General features: G+C 30.8%; 2 protein-coding genes across 2 annotated transcripts; one reads left to right on the top strand and one right to left on the bottom strand.

Moving 5' to 3' along the window:
* Positions 1 to 10,730: 10,730 nt before the first annotated feature.
* LOC118028840 (probable serine/threonine-protein kinase PBL7) lies at positions 10,731 to 14,089 on the top strand. The gene is made up of 6 exons (XM_035032565.2): positions 10,731 to 11,882; positions 11,973 to 12,230; positions 12,318 to 12,499; positions 12,619 to 12,698; positions 12,775 to 12,922; positions 13,713 to 14,089. Exons 1-6 carry the CDS (start codon positions 11,330 to 11,332, stop codon positions 14,055 to 14,057), a joined length of 1,566 nt encoding a protein of 521 aa, XP_034888456.1. The 5' UTR covers positions 10,731 to 11,329; the 3' UTR covers positions 14,058 to 14,089.
* Positions 14,090 to 14,239: 150 nt separating this feature from the next.
* Positions 14,240 to 16,133, bottom strand: LOC118028842 (polcalcin Syr v 3). The gene has a single exon (XM_035032567.2). It carries the CDS (start codon positions 15,273 to 15,275, stop codon positions 15,030 to 15,032), a length of 246 nt encoding a protein of 81 aa, XP_034888458.1. The 5' UTR covers positions 15,276 to 16,133; the 3' UTR covers positions 14,240 to 15,029.
* Positions 16,134 to 16,211: the final 78 nt, after the last annotated feature.

Raw genomic sequence — 16,211 nt, 5'->3', positions numbered from 1 at the left:
AAGATTCATATATATATATAATTTAATTAAGATTCATATAAATTAAGAGCTCATATATTTAATAAAATAATTAAGGTTAGTTAATTTAAAATTTTTTAAGGTTATTAATTAACCATGTAATTAAATATCAGCTATTATTATATATAAAACAAAAAAGATTGAAATTAGTTAATTTTAAAATATTCAAGGTTATTTTTTCCTTTTAATCTCAGTGAACATCACTTTCTATATTTCCTATATTCTTTAAAGTAAAAACTAATATAACTTTAAGCTGTTTTTCTAAAAAAATCACTTTACGTTATTAAAAATAATATATATTTTTTAAAATAACTACAATTTTTTTGATGTTTTAATTTAAAATAAAGCTAAAAAAAAGAGAGTAGAGGGTCAAATCGGCTTCCAATCCCATTCTCGGATTTAGAAGACAAAAATGGTAATTAAAATGTTCTTTCGATCCTTACCTCGGCCATTGAACAAGGATTCAAATGTTGCTATTTTCATATTTAAAAAAGATAAAGTAAATTTAATACATCATGTTCTTGTGCATGGAAGTCAACGAAACCGATTTAAGAAACCAAAGCAATTGAAATTTAAGCTCCATGTGAATTTTCATGTCATATTTGTTTTTTCAAAAGTTTGAAAATCATGAGGCTTTTCTATAACTCAACGGCTCATGTACGATACTGACCATCACATGATCACCGCCTTGTTATACATGTTATTATTTGGTTTTATATTTTAAAAGTATTTTTAAAAAGAATTATTATTTTTTATTTTTTTATTTTAAATTAATATTTTTTAATGTTTTTGAATTATTTTGATGTGCTGATATAAAAAATAATTATTTTGATATATTTTTAAATAAAAAATATTTTAAAAAATAACTGCAATTACATTTTCAAACAGATTTAAAAAAACAAAAATATTAAAGCATGATTAAAAAAAATATTTGGGACCCATTTTGTTCCACTTTCTCTACGAAGCAACACTAATATTTTCACCGTCTAATTGTATTATTAGGAGTGTTTTAAAATAAGATAGTAATTATTTTTTAAAGTATTTTTTATTTATATATATATATATTAGTTTTTAAAAATTATTTTTGATATCAATATAATAAAAAAGAAATTCAGATTTTTATGAGGTAGAATGTTTGGGTTTGTTCATGGATCCAACCACTATAATCAATTTTCAATTCTCTTTAGGTGAATGATGATTAATTAAGATACAGATAGATTAAGAGGTTGTAATTAATCTCATGAGTCTATGAAGCTTATCTCCGCTCAAGACTCTTCGTATCATCCTAACTCTGCTATTAATCAAGACATTAATGATCTTGTGCATTCGGGCTGGCAGTGCAAGATTTTACATGCTCTCTGTGAAGGCAACGAACTTTCTAGCTCTTCTTGGTTCCTAGTTGTTAACTTAATGTATAACAAAGATAGAAAGTTATAGTTTTTGAAATCCTAGAAATTATAAATTAATTTAAGTTGCAGAGAAAGAAATTCAAGTTTTTTAAATTCTAAGATTGTAGAGAAAATCCCGTTAATTTTTTTTTGGATGTCAATAATACTAATAATCTTGGATAATATATTTTAAATAATAAAATATAAATTATTTAAATGGTAGCTAAAACCTAAAAACCAAATAAAATCCTAAAACATAATTAAGAAATGAATTTAAAAATAACTATCTAAAACTACATTTTATGAGTCAAACTTGGATATGATCTCGATCTCAATTAGTTATAACAAACTAATTCATTAAATAATTATATATATATATATTTTTTATAAATGTAAGTGTTTGAGTCAGTTTTTGCACACCTCAGCTAATTTCATGGACACTAAAGTTAATGACCATATAAGTTTCTAGTGACTATTATATTAGTAACCACATGAATCTAATATAAGACCATAGGAAAAGCAGATCTCTTAATCCCAAACTCAAGTTACATTATTAAATAAATTAACAAAAAAAAATCCACAATTTCACATATTGTTTGAGCTTTTTTAATTAGTTATTAGTGGTTTTGAGAGATTTGGAAACACTAATAAATAAATTAACAGTAGAATCACATTATTGGATTGTTGGGAGCACAATTGCCTACACTTTTCTCACATAAGAATACGGGAGAAAGACATAATAATTAAAATTTTCAATTAATTAGGTTTGTGGGATCATGTCACAGGAGACATTACAACGCAAAGAGCAGCTACACAGAACATTATAGTGTACACTTTGGTCTCGTGCTTCTTATTCTTTACGTGAGAAATCTCCCTTCTTTTGCACTTCTTTCAATCTTTTCCTGGGTAAATCTACTTTCTTTTTTATAAAATATGATACTATTCTTTTCCCAGCCCCTAAAGAAAAATGAAAGAGATGCTCTACTCGTCAAATTTCCCTTTTTTCCAGAAAAAAAGATGTTCTAATTTTCTTTTTTAGAGAATACATAGAAGATGTTCTTAATTCTGCTAGCACTAAAGAAACTTGGACAAAAAGAGTACAATTCTATTATGATTCTAAAAAATTAAAATCGACATCAAATTAATCAATGCATATATAGAAATTATCGATAACTGTGTCCCCTTCCTTCTTTGCCAGCACCAGAAAATGCTAATATGTATACAAATTTATCAATGCAAAGAAATAAAAAATGAAACATAAAAGAAAAATTAACAAATAATACTCTTTGAGATTTCACTTTGGGGATTAAATTATATATATTATTAATAAACATAATTTTATCTTTTTCTGCCATTTAATCTTGTTTCTTTTGTCATTCCTATTTTTATTTTTTTTATTAGAGGATAGTAACGGAAAGGAGTGACAATAAAAGCACCCCTTCCATACTAGGAAAAAAAAAAAAAAAAAACGTTATAGATGGGAAATTAGAATGACAACTACTTCTTTTGCTCTTGTAGAAGTACCACTAAATTATTTTTGGCACATTTATATAGGACATAAGATATACCACATGTACATTCTTGTAAGGTAAACATTACAATATTCGTTGGTTTTATTTTTATTTTATTTTATTTAAATGGATATTTGGGTCAAAGTACATGTACCTTGACTAATTCTTAAAAATTTTAAAATTAACTATTATGTAAGTTTTCAGTAGCTATTAATATTAATAATATTGGAACTTGAATATGAGATCATACAAAAAAAAAATCCATTGGTTATCAATATTCATCATTTTTATTTCTCAAGAATATCGTGTTCATGCTCTGTGCCCTTTGGCTTTGGGATCAAATTAAGAACCGGTCATGCTTTCTTCTCTAATGTAATGTCCTCAACATCATCTCTTTTCAAAATCACGTTCAATGAACCCCAGCTGGAATCCATGAAATTATTATGGATAATATCATATCTTTTCAACCCAATTTCAATCAATTAATTGATTCACGAAGTGGGCCTCAAACAGTTCAATGCCATAATGATTGTCGTCAAAGACATCAATGAATTATAAGTGATCAATGTCGGAAATAGTTGTCGTTATGGTGATGTAGACAAAATCAGTTTAAAAGTTATAAAAATAGAAAAAATAAAAATATAGGATGTCTCCTAAGTTTTTCCACTCATCATTATTTTTGTATATATAATATTACACCTGTGCTAATAAAACTATTATTTTCCTAAACTTTTTAAAAAATATTAAAAGCATGGAGATTTTTTTTTACATATCATTAACTTCAATCAAGCGATTCAATCTTGAAACCTGCTAACCTGATTCCTTAACTAATTCAAGTTTCAAATTAAACTGTATGAGAGCTGATTTAAAGTGAATTATTTAATTTAATGGGTCTAGAAAAACTTGGATGTCTAGTAAAAACATAATGTAACTTTTAAAAAAACTTGAAAATAATAATTTTTTTTTTAATATTGAGACAATGCCAAATTGGATTGATTTCGGTCACCCTAAGACCTGGGTCATAGACTTTAATGGGTTTAGTAATTTTGGTGTTTTTGTAAATTATTTTTATTTCATTTTATGATAAAATTAGATGCTTGCAAAATCAAGCACCAACTCTAAAACAGATGTTTATTTAAGTTTGTGATAAGCCTATAGAAAGTAGAAAAAAAATAAACCATGAATTTTATTTCCCAACCAATCCAATAGTGAAGAAGAATTGGGTAAACTTGCTAAATATGTTAATTGAGTAACCTGAGTCAACACGTTAAACTTGCAAACGAGGTAATGAACTTTAATGAGATTAATAACTTGTTTTTTAAAATTATTTTTTATTTAACTATATGATAACAAAAATTGATGATCACAAAATTGAACATCAAACCAATATTGAGACTTCTCTTAAGATTATGATAACCTTATAGAAAGAAAAAACAAAACAAATTATGAAACGCAATTTTCAATCAGCCTAGTATTTAAGGATGAAATAAAAAAATAAATAAAAAAAGAAAAAAAAGTTAAAATTGCTAAACCTATCAACAGGCCCATGGATTTTCTAAAATTTAATAACATGTTTTTTTTAAACTATTTTTTAAACTAAACAATAAATAGAAAAATAAACGATCACATAGTCGAGTTTAATTAGTAAAAATATCGCTAAACCTGCGAATTGAGGTAACCAGGGTTACCTCGCCAAACTCACAAACCAAGTCATTGACTTCATAAAGTTTAATAACATAGTTTTTTTTAAATTATTTTTTATTTAACTAAATGTTTTTTAAAATAGACCATATTGTAATGCTGAGATATATTTTTGTGATATCAACTCGATGCTGAGATATTTTCTTGATACCGTTATAACCATATAAAAAGTAAATTAAAATAAATTATCAACTATAAATCTCTATAAACACATCATATAAGAACTAAATTAAAAAAAAAAATTAATAACCAAAGAAAAAAAAAAGTCAAGATGAAAAGAAAATAAAAAACAACATTATGAAGAAACAATGTTCCCCCACACCTTTCATCTTTATACTTGATAAAATAAGTGAAATTGTTTTGAGTAAATTTTTTATAATTTTAAAGAATAAATATGTGGATTTATGTCTCATATATTTTTATTATTTACATCTTTTTTATCTCAAAATAGTAACTATAAATCACACACTCTAAATCCAAGAATAGTCGAACTTTCTCTAAAAAACAAAGTCCTTAGAATTCGATATATTCTAAAAGGAGTCAAAATAAAATCTTGGGATGAAAAAGAAACTAAGCTTTAGAGGGTTTCCCTAATTAGTCGCTAAAATAAACTCATCTTTATGGGATGCTTTTTAATATGTTACTAACTACAGAAAAAGAACAAAAATCATCAACCTTAAAGCAACTCTACACACGTTTATGCCCAATCTGTCTGTACTTAAGCATTGAAAGCGTGCCATGCATCATGGATTTTTGCCTCACAAAAGGATCAGAATGATTGTAACCAAACTCACAAATTCTAATTAATCACCTCCTAATCTCTTTGGTAGGTCCTAATCAGGCACCGGCTACACACGTGCACGACCAGTTGGATAACCTTATTTCGGACCAGTCAAAAGTGACCAACCTTGCCTGAATTCTACCATTTCTAGCATCACAGCCAGCCTTGTCAAAAATCCAATGCTTGGGTCCCAAATGTGGCATCGCATCCTAATTCTCTTTGGTGAGGAGACAAGTTGGGTCCCTTTTGTTAAAATAATTCTTGTGGAGATCCTTTATCATATTAAAAGATGTTAATAATCAAGCTAGGCTATTTAGGCTTGGCTTAAATTCTATCTTGTTTAAATAATGGTCACCTTTTTTGTTTTGTTTTTTTTTGTCGAGCCTCTTTCTCCTAATCCTATCACACTCTTGATTTGTGTTGTAGCATCAAATGCTTTGCACACCCCTTCCCGAAGATTGATTTGCAACTTCAAACATTTTTAAAAATCTAGTTGCTTCAGTATTTAGAGATTGACAAGTTTCAACTACCGTATTAGGAACACCTTGATGATAACATCCATTACCTATTCTTATATCATGCTGACCCACTACTTGAATTTTTAGATTTAATGACATGATTTTCTATCAGTATTTATACTCACAGTTCATCAGTAAGAAACTTACCAACAGGTTCATGAACAAAAATAATTTGTTAGATAAACTCTCATCGTTGATTTGTTGTCTATTGGTAGTAATTTTACAGATAGATTTATTGATGGACAAAGCGTGCAAAAAAGTAATTTACCCTTTTTATTCTGTTAGCATTTCCATCGATGGATATAACATATCATCGATGAAAAAAATCATATGCCATTCCATCAGTGATTTTTTTTCGCTTGTCCATATGTCTGTTAGTGAATTTGACATATAATAGTCTAACAAACCATTTGTTATTTTGTCGGTGAGTAAATAGTAGCAATATCATTTGCAGAGAATCCTTTTCTGACTCTCTAAAATATATCGACGGACTAAGTCCATCAGTAAACCCGTCAGTAATAATTTAAGACACACACACACATATATATTTAAAAATCTATTAAACAGAAATAGAAAATAATTAAAAATAAATAAATGAATATAAAATTCAAATATTTATTATAAATTTAAACATTTATAAGTTCAAATATAATTAAACTATAATAGAGGTGCTGGAGGAAGAGGGCGAGGAGGCAGGTCTTTGCCTGGACTGTGGGGAGAATAAGAAGGAGCACATGTACCACCTATGAGATCTCATTTTCTTTACCAATCGGCGGAGTTTGACCGTTTTAATAATGTGTCGTTTATAATCAGTAGCAAGATGAGTTGTCTAATCTTTAACTCGTTAGTCTAAAATTGCCTCGAACTCTAGAGTTTGAGTGCTCAAAAATAATTATGAGGATCCAACGATTGAAACATTGTTGTTCATTTGAAATTCCTCAACTGTAGTGTATGTATACCGATTTCTATCAAGTCTACTAGATGATTATGCCTCAAACCATAAAAATACGGATCGAGATCCGGATATGTTGATGGAACATCATTGCATCTCTCTTTCAATCAGGTTTTATATGTATCCTAAAAAAAAAATCAACAAGTTCAAAAAAATAATAATTTAAGAAAAAAAATAGTTGAAAACAACATACCAGGCACAAAGTACTAAGCTCGGATATCTACAAGTTTTTGTATTTTTTTTTTGTGGTCATCAATTTGCACGTGCGTTTCCATAAAAACCTCAATCGGGCTTGGTTTGCATCCAAAAACTATGGCCTGCATTGTTGTTAGTTAAATATATTTATAAAAAAACAACAAATAAAAAAATGGATGTTATTAAAAAAGAATTTCACCATCTATTTTGCATGTAAAATGAATAAAATGGAGCCACTAATATGTGGAACGGAGCCATGAACACGCCAATTCTCCAAATTAGAGTGTGATCTTTACACAAAATGATTGAACACCATGTATTGAATATATCTTGTCCACACGACCTTCCTTTCAAATTGCCATCTTTTTATCAGCTTGGTAGCTCTTTTTCAAAATTTATTACCAATAGCTTACCCATCACATCAATACGAATAACAGAGGCACTTGATAATCTGTTGGAATTTATTACCAATAGCTGGTTTCAGGTGGTAATGGCGAGTAATTTTTTAGCAATAAAACATCTTAGTCGATAACGTGTAAGAAATATCTTGAAAGGGAAAAATCTGGTTGTTACTCGGTTGGAGGACATTCCCTCTCCTGCAAATAGTCCTACCAACCCCTTTCCAATAAATATTAACTCTTGCATGCAAGAACAAACATGCAGTTGTTCCTAGTTGGAAAAACTCTGCCATCGATTTGCAAGAAAATCAAGCACTTGCAATTAAATAGAATATTAAAATTTATTCAGAGTTGCAAAGATAATAGAAATCGGTTGAAAATTTTGCAAGGGAAAAGAAATTAATCGGTGGATAATCTCCTTTCAAAGAGCACTCTTCCTAGGAGTATTTCCCACCTAGGAGATAAGGTCTGAATTATATGTTGGGAGCATTGATCCTTGTTGAAAAAAATACAAAGTAATACTGTTTTTGTTTTGTTTTTTTTTTTATTATTGATTTTTTTTTTTAAGTTAGGAGGTTGAAATTTAAAGTGTTTTTGTTTTGAAAAAAAAGCTTGAAACAGTGTTTTTGGTGTATTTGAAATTGTAGTAATGGTGATAATTTAAAGTGTTTTTATTTAGAAATATATTAAAATATATTTTTTTATTTTTTAAAAAATATTTTTAATATCAACACATTAAAACTATTAAAAAATATTAAAAAAACAATTCATTTTAAACAAAAAACAATTTCAAGATTTGAGAAAACATAATTTACACGACATTCTCAAATATATCCTATTGTTTAGATTTCAGTACTCTGTTTTTGTTTTTCCATGAAGGAGTATATAAAAACAAAATATAAAAGGAAAACACTATAATAATTATGTTATTTTTGTGATATTTTGACCGAAATTTATAAATATCCCGACATTTTCACCTCTTTAATAGCATTTCTTTCCGTGAGAAATATTTTCTTTTGAAAGAGTTTCTCCATTTACTCATATTTTTAACAAATTGTTTCCCTTAGGTAATTCTAATCAAATTGTCATGTAATGAGTTGACTTTCATCAAAGAATCTGACTGCCAATTCAAATTTATCGTTACTAAGTACTTAATAAGCAATATTTAAAAATATATGACAATATTAATAGAAAGTAACTTTAGTCAAATATAAATACATCTTGTATTATATAAATAAAATAATTTAAACCTTCGCACTCTCTACCATATATATATATATATATATATATATATATATATATATATATTCAATTAGAGAACAAATTTGATCGTTTCTTTAATTCTGAATCTATTACCAAAATTTTCTTTCTATTAATTTTCTTTTCTTTCTTAAAAAAAACATGATTTTTGGAAGGAATTTTCTAGCAATTGAGTCGATGAGGTTAAGTAGGCAAGGTTTCATCATCAAACCAATCAAATTGTAAGAACCCTGTTTTAGAATTTGTCAAAGATAACTATGTAAGTAGTTCTATTCCCAAAATCTTTGTACAGAAACTAAGGAAGATTTGATAAGAAGACAAGGTCCTTAAATAGATAACAAAACATACCATTATAACATCATCATGACATAAATACCAAAATTCTCTTTTCCTAGAAAATCAAAGTTATTAAACATAGTTTTTTTTGCGAAGCTCACTTGAAATAACTCTTGGATTAATTAAAATAATATTATTTTAATTTAAAAAAATTAAAATGATATTATTTAACTTTTTATATAAAAAAATCAAATTAATTTTAACTAGATTGACTAAGTTGATGCTTAATCTTTTTAATTGATCAAAATTTTGTTGTTTCAATTTTTTTTCTTCCCATTTGAATCCCAACAGGTAAAATAGAAAATTTAAAACAAATTCCATTTACCATCTAAATCAATATTTACTATTAAGAAAAAAACAATATAAGTCAACAGTAACTATTTCAAATGTTAAATAAATCTTCTTTTCTTATCCAAAGCTAGGTGAATTCTAATAATTCATAAGAGTTATATATATATATATATAGCCTCATTTGTTTACTTAGAACTGAAAAATAAATTCTTTCACCTTCTCATGAAAAAGCTTGAACTCAAGCACGCTTTCGGGCTCGAGCTATGGCTAGTTTTGCCTCTACACGTAGAGAGGTTGTTGGAGGTTGGCAAAAGACCTTTGGATGGTCACCAAACTACAAAGCAATCCTTGGTATGATACACATGTCCTAATCAATTTCTTTTCTTGTCTGAATTTTCGTTCCCGAAAAACCCCATAAGGTCACAGGTCTCACCTTTTACATATATACTAGTTATATGACCCGCGCAATGCCGCGGGTCATTTTTTTTTGGTATAAAAAATATATAAAAAATTAAAAATTAAAAGTTTTGAGTTTTTTTGTAAAGCTATATATACTCAAGAGTTTTGGGTTTGGTTACAACACCTGACCTAAGAGTAATATTAATAATATTATTAAACTTGCATGACCCAAATTTAAGTGAGCCTAACTGCAACACCGGACTCAAGAATATTGGATGTGGATCTGGTTATAAGATCGCGTCATAAAAATATGATAATTAAATAGATTAATTAAAAAAAACAAAGAAAAAAACCAACAGGAAAAAAAAAACTAATGAAGAAAAAAAAATTGAATTAATTGGGTTAACTCTTTAAACCAAGTTATGCCGTAAGACCTGGAATTCACACAATGAAAATTTGATAACTAAATAGAAAAAAAAATTGACGGTTTACCCAGAATTAACTGGATTAACCCATCAAGCCTAGGATACGTGTCATGAAAGTCTAATAATTAAATAAATAAAAATTTAACATTAACAAACTAAACTAAATGAAAAAAATTAATTAAAAAAAATCCGGGTTAACTCGTTAAATCAGGTTAACCCATCAAATCCGGGATTCGTATTATGAAAATCTGATAACTAAATAAAAAAAAATTAACATTATTAAACTAAATCAAACAAAAAAAATTCATTAAAAAAACAAAAAAATAAAAAAAAAGTTATATAATATAATTATAATTATAATATAATAATATATTAATAAGTGAAAGGCGTGGGGAAGCTACAGTGCTTTCCCACGCCTTTTAGTATATTGTTAATAATAATATATAATAATATATTAATAAGTGAAAGGCGTGGGGAAGCTACAGTGCTTTCCCCACGCCTTTTAGTATATTGTTAATAATAAGCCTTTGCCCCCTTCGTCATCTCTTTCGTGTTCTTATTTCATGACCCAATCTGAAAAACACTCTTTAACCCACAATCTTTCTTTTTTTTTCTTTAACCCACAATCTTCATCTTCTTGGTTGGTGCCCTTTCTTCTCTCATGCCTAAAACTTGCAGTTGTGGGGTTCTATTTGTCCACTCTGACATTAGCAGAAAGAATCCCTTGTTTCTCTACGTAATCAACTCATTTCCCCCTGAATAATAAAATACCATCAACTGAATCCAAACCCCAATAAAACCCATTTCATTTTTATAGGTTACGAGCTTCAGGGGACCATACACCTCTTCTTCATTGCCACCTGCTCCCTCTACGCGAATCCCCATTAAACTAATCAACCCTTCACGGCTTTACCTATACATACATACATACGTACGTACATACATTGCATTGATTTATGCAAACAAGGACCATAAACCATTGAAGTCCATTTCTTTCTTTCCCATCTCTCTCTCTCTCTCTCTCTCTCTAGTCTGTATAGAGAAAAGCAAATTCTCCCCCACCCTTCAAGCAAAGGAGGCATCAACTTTAACTTTTTTTATATTCTCTTTTTCTGGTTTCTGGGCCCTTGTGCATTCATTGTGATCTGCTTTCAAAATGGGGTTCTGTCAAGGCACTTGTGGAAACACAAAAGAGCCATCAAATATATCTACTTGTGATGCTCTCTCCGCTTCAACTATCATAGCCAAGGATTATTCCTTTGACTATGATAATGAGCTGAAAATGAAAGGTTTTTTGTCAAAAATGTTTTGGCAATCTGGTTTGGCCTGTTTTTTACCAAATGAGAGTGATGGAACCATTAAAAAGAGTAATAGCAAGAATGGAAGTTTAGAGCACAACAAGGCATGGCTGCTGGCAGAGTCCGGTGGTTGTGGTTCAGAGTTAACAAATTCTGACCCACACTCAGTTCACTCTTCTTTCAGGTTCAGTTTATGCTCTCAAGTTGAGCTTGAGTCAATGAACATGAATTCTTCAGCTTCTGCAACTGTTTTGATGGTGAATTTGGACAATGGATTGAATGAGACGAGAGCTAAAGAGCTTAAATGGAGGAGAATTCAGTCTCTTGAGAGGAGTATCTTTCCAGTTGCAAATTCTTTGGTCAGATTCAGTTATAGAGAAATTCTTGCTGCTACTAATAATTTCTCAAAAGGTAAGAGATGAAAATCTTTTGTTTTTGGTTTTGAATCTTGAAGTTGGTTTCTTGCTTGAGATTTTGATTTGTTCTTGTTGTGATGGTTAGGTAGAGTTTTGGGAAGGGGAGCTTTGAGCTTTGTTTTTAGAGGTAAAGTTGGGTTCTTGAGGACTGCTGTGGCAATTAAGAGATTAGACAAGGAGGATAAAGAGGCTTCAAAGGCATTTTGTAGAGAATTAATGATTGCTAGTTCTCTTTGCCACTCAAATATTGTGCCTCTTGTGGGGTTCTGTATTGATCCGGAGGAGGGTTTGTTCTTGGTGTACAAATATGTATCTGGTGGAAGCTTAGAACGCCATTTGCACGGTATAATTTCTTGTTCTTTGATTTGGAAATTTGAAATTTGATTGAATTTGGTGGAATTTGAGTAATTTATGGAATACCCTTCTGCAGATAAGAAGAAAGTAAAGGTAGGAGTCAAGGGTTCTTCAGGCCTTTCCTGGTCTGTGAGATACAAGGTTGCACTTGGAATTGCACAAGCAATTGCATATTTGCATAATGGAACTGAGAGATGTGTTGTTCATAGAGATATTAAACCCTCAAATATACTCCTTTCTTCCAAGAAAGTCCCGAAGGTAAGGGGGTTTGTTTTATGGTTTACAATCTCTCATTTAAGTGGTTCTGTGGTATTTGGAGTCAATTTTAGTCTACGCATGCTATTTTTATTGACCAATAATGACAATTCTGCTTGCAGTTGTGTGATTTCGGTTTAGCTACTTGGACTTCTGCACCTTCAGTCCCTTTCCTCTGTAAAACTGTCAAGGGGACATTTGGGTATGAGAAGAGAAACCATACATGTCTTTTTAATGGTTCAACAAATTTGTATTCTGATTAAATCTTTATTGCACAGCTACTTGGCTCCTGAGTATTTCCAGCATGGGAAAATATCTGATAAGACGGATGTGTATGCTTTTGGTGTGGTCCTACTGGAACTAATTACCGGAAGGAAGCCAATTGAAGCAAGAAGGCCACCGGGGGAAGAGAATTTGGTCCTATGGGTAGGTTACTGAATTAATTTCCTTCAAAATTTCCATTAGTCCTTTTGACTCTGTAATGCTTTTGATTGAAGGGCCCCTCTATAAGCTTTTCCATGAAGAGATAAGGCGATCTATTAGGCAACGCCATAGTCTACGAGCCACATTCTGATCATACCTATTTAGAATAAGTCAATCCTTTAATCAGACATCGAGCGAACATCAAAATTCTTAGTAAACTTTGAGCAAATATAACCTCTATCCTGTAGTTCTGTAAAAAGGATGGAATTCATGCACCAGTTTTTCCCTGCAGATTCTAGGGAAATCGATTGACAGTAAAGACTGTTATACTGGTGGCTAGAATTCTAGCTTTCGCTTGACTTTTTCATCTCCTTCTAGTTTACTTTCGACCTCAATTATATGACGACTTTAGCTAAAACATGAATTATTAAGCAATTGTCATCCCAGAATCATGCACGAATTTGCCAAATTTGTTGTAATATCATGTAGAGGATGATTTTATTTGTTCTCATGGTTTTGCTATTTTGAAGGATCCTATCATTACTAAATTTTACTATGATTTTTGCCTTAAAGCTCTAATAAAACCACGTGCTTTTGCTTTGGAAACAAGGTCACTCATAGTAGGATTTGATTGCACTATGAAAAATCATTTCGACTTGAGCAAGTAGCAAACAACCTATCATAAATATTGGCCATTTGTTCGCAACATGATGACATTTGTTCTTTTATTATGAATAGTATCTGCTTGGCTTGGATGTGAAATTGACATCATGGACCCTGCATTCTTTTGCAGGCTAAACCTCTATTGCAGAAGGGAAAAGGAGCCATTGAGGCGTTGGTTGATCCACGTCTTGAATGCACTTTGAGAAATACAACTCAAATAATCCAGATGATTCAGGCTGCCACCGCCTGTGTAAGTAATGAAGAATCTCGAAGGCCAGGAATAGACGAAATTATTGGCATACTGAGAGGTGAAGAACAACCAATCTACTCAAACAGGAAGAAGTCCAATTTTTCTGGGCTTATAGATTGTTACCCTCAGCTACAACAGACAAAAAGTGAGATGAATAGTCACTTAGCTTTGGCTATGTTAGGAGTTTCAGAATTTGAGGATGATGATCACCTTTATTGTCGTTAAAACATGGTATATTCAACTTTCTGATTTTTCTCTTTGGTGGTTTTGCTTTCTTTCTTTCTTTTCTTTCTTTTTTTGCTCTGAAGAGAAAAGGCCTGGAAATCAGAATCAAAACGAGTGTTGAAATTGTAAGTAGGAAAAACGAGTTTGCTTAAAAGTGTGTAAATAGCTTCCATTCTGCTGCCCTCGGCTTCAATGGGCCAACAAGATAGATTTTATTTAAAGGCTAAACTTCTAATTTTATAATCTTGGAAGCAATACGCTGATTTTCTAGTTATCTTCCCTTGATGATTGTAAAGACTGAAAGTAATAGATTCATTTCAAGGTTAGACTTATTATTTTATATTTCTTATACACAACATGCAGATTTACTTGTTTTCTTTACTTGTTGATAGTAGAAAAGCTTGAATATGATGCCTCTTATCGTTCATGCGTGTGTTTGTTGGCCTGAATCAAGTGGGACAAAGCAGTTTATCGTGAAATGTGAATTCTGAGTTCTCGAGAGGCCATAACTTGCATACTAGCATATGGTTTTTCACTAAATCTTTGTACATGACCGAACTTGAAGATCATACTGCAGTAAATAGCCAAGGAATTGAGCTTCCTATGACCATAAAATGATAGCATGACGATCACAATCAATGGCTAAAATTAAGATGCTGGTCAATTTTTTGTGCATTTAAAATTTTCTGGAATAGGAGCCATTTTTCAGAATTGGGATCTGAAAGCGTGAACTGGCAACGTCTTGTTTGACCACAAAACCACTCTGTTGTTGCAATATCACATCCAAATACCAAAGATACCTAATTTCACATATAGAAACATTAGTTGATAAAGATGTTTGTAGTGTAGCTGCGAAAGCAAGTCTGTGTCAATCAAAATTCATTTAGACTTGCTGCTGCCTTAAACAATCATAGATTACAGCACATCTTAAGTAAAAACAACAAAGAAAAGGAAAGGATATATGTTGAAAGATTAAAATATCTTAGCAACATCCTTCATCAGGCCACTGTTAGCCTTAGCAAAATCTAAGAACTCCTGATATGAAATGGATCCATCACCATCGGTATCTATCTCAGCCATCATGCGCTTGACCTCCTCTGCTGTGACTGAGCCGAGGGTCTTCAAGCAATCGCCCAGCTCTGCTGCAGAGATCTTGCCATCACCATTCAAGTCGAATCTTTTGAAAATGCGATTCAGCTCAGCTTGTTCGTCAGCCATGTTGGTGTTAAAAGAGTGTTTTGATCCTGGTCTTGTAACTGAATGAGGATGATTGGGAGGTAAAAGAATTGGGTTTTTAAAGAGATGATTTGTTTGTGTTTAACTCTAAGTTCATCCAATGAATTCGGGAAAGGAATGGATTGCCTGAAAACTCTCAACTATTTTGTCCATAAATATCCATCGGTTGAAAATGGACAAATCTAAACTTAGAATTTGTTCAAAAAACCAAGAGAAAAATTAGGACAAAACATGGGATGTGATTCGTATGACTCGACTCCTACAAGGAAACATAGGATGTGTCATTGGTTGACATCAGCTTGTCAAATAATGAAGAGTTATAGTTAAAGCAATAACTACTGTAGATTTTTGTTCTTTGGGACTCGTGTTGAAACATTGCGAGTGTAGAAAAATGTCTAAATTTTGACAGGAACTAATGGGAAATTTCTTTGGTTGTTTCAATAATATCAAGCTTTTCATTACAACATAGCTTTGAGAGCAAGTCCTCCCCAAGAGAGCCTCCAAATTATTAAGCACTTGATATCTCTACTTGGAGGTCAAGGTTCAAATATTGGAAGACTTGAGATTTACGCTTGGAGATCTGGGTTCAAATATTGGGAGAGGGAGTAAGAAGGGGAAAAGTTACTTCCTTTTGTAGCCTAAGAAGCGTTGTAGAAAATTAAGAGGATATTTGAGAGCAAATTAGATGATGCTCAATATTCAAGCAAACTTACAATATTGGTTTTGCAGTTATGTTGATGTGGGTCGTATCAAGGCTAGGTTTTCTGCAGGAAGCCTATAGGGAAAGAATACAAGGCTTATACCAGCTGCAGATTGAATCGTGAACTTAATCAATTAGATTCTTTCTGTTTAAAAGATCACAGCTGATGGGAGTTTATCAAAATTTTGCAGGCCTTACTTGTCAAGAAGCACTTCATT

Source organism: Populus alba, chromosome 17 (assembly GCF_005239225.2).
Source record: "Populus alba chromosome 17, ASM523922v2, whole genome shotgun sequence".
NCBI classification, from domain to species: Eukaryota; Viridiplantae; Streptophyta; class Magnoliopsida; order Malpighiales; family Salicaceae; genus Populus; species Populus alba.
Note: the sequence above shows the minus strand (reverse complement) of the source record. Positions and strands in the feature narration are given on the sequence as shown.

Coding starts and splice junctions, on each gene's coding strand:
- LOC118028840 (XM_035032565.2), top strand. CDS start 11,330: ATGGGGTTCTGTCAAGGCACTTGTGGAAACACAAAAGAGCCATCAAAT. Junction 11,883..11,972: donor TACTAATAATTTCTCAAAAG/GTAAGAGATGAA, acceptor TGTGATGGTTAG/GTAGAGTTTTGGGAAGGGGA. Junction 12,231..12,317: donor CTTAGAACGCCATTTGCACG/GTATAATTTCTT, acceptor ACCCTTCTGCAG/ATAAGAAGAAAGTAAAGGTA.
- LOC118028842 (XM_035032567.2), bottom strand. CDS start 15,275: ATGGCTGACGAACAAGCTGAGCTGAATCGCATTTTCAAAAGATTCGAC.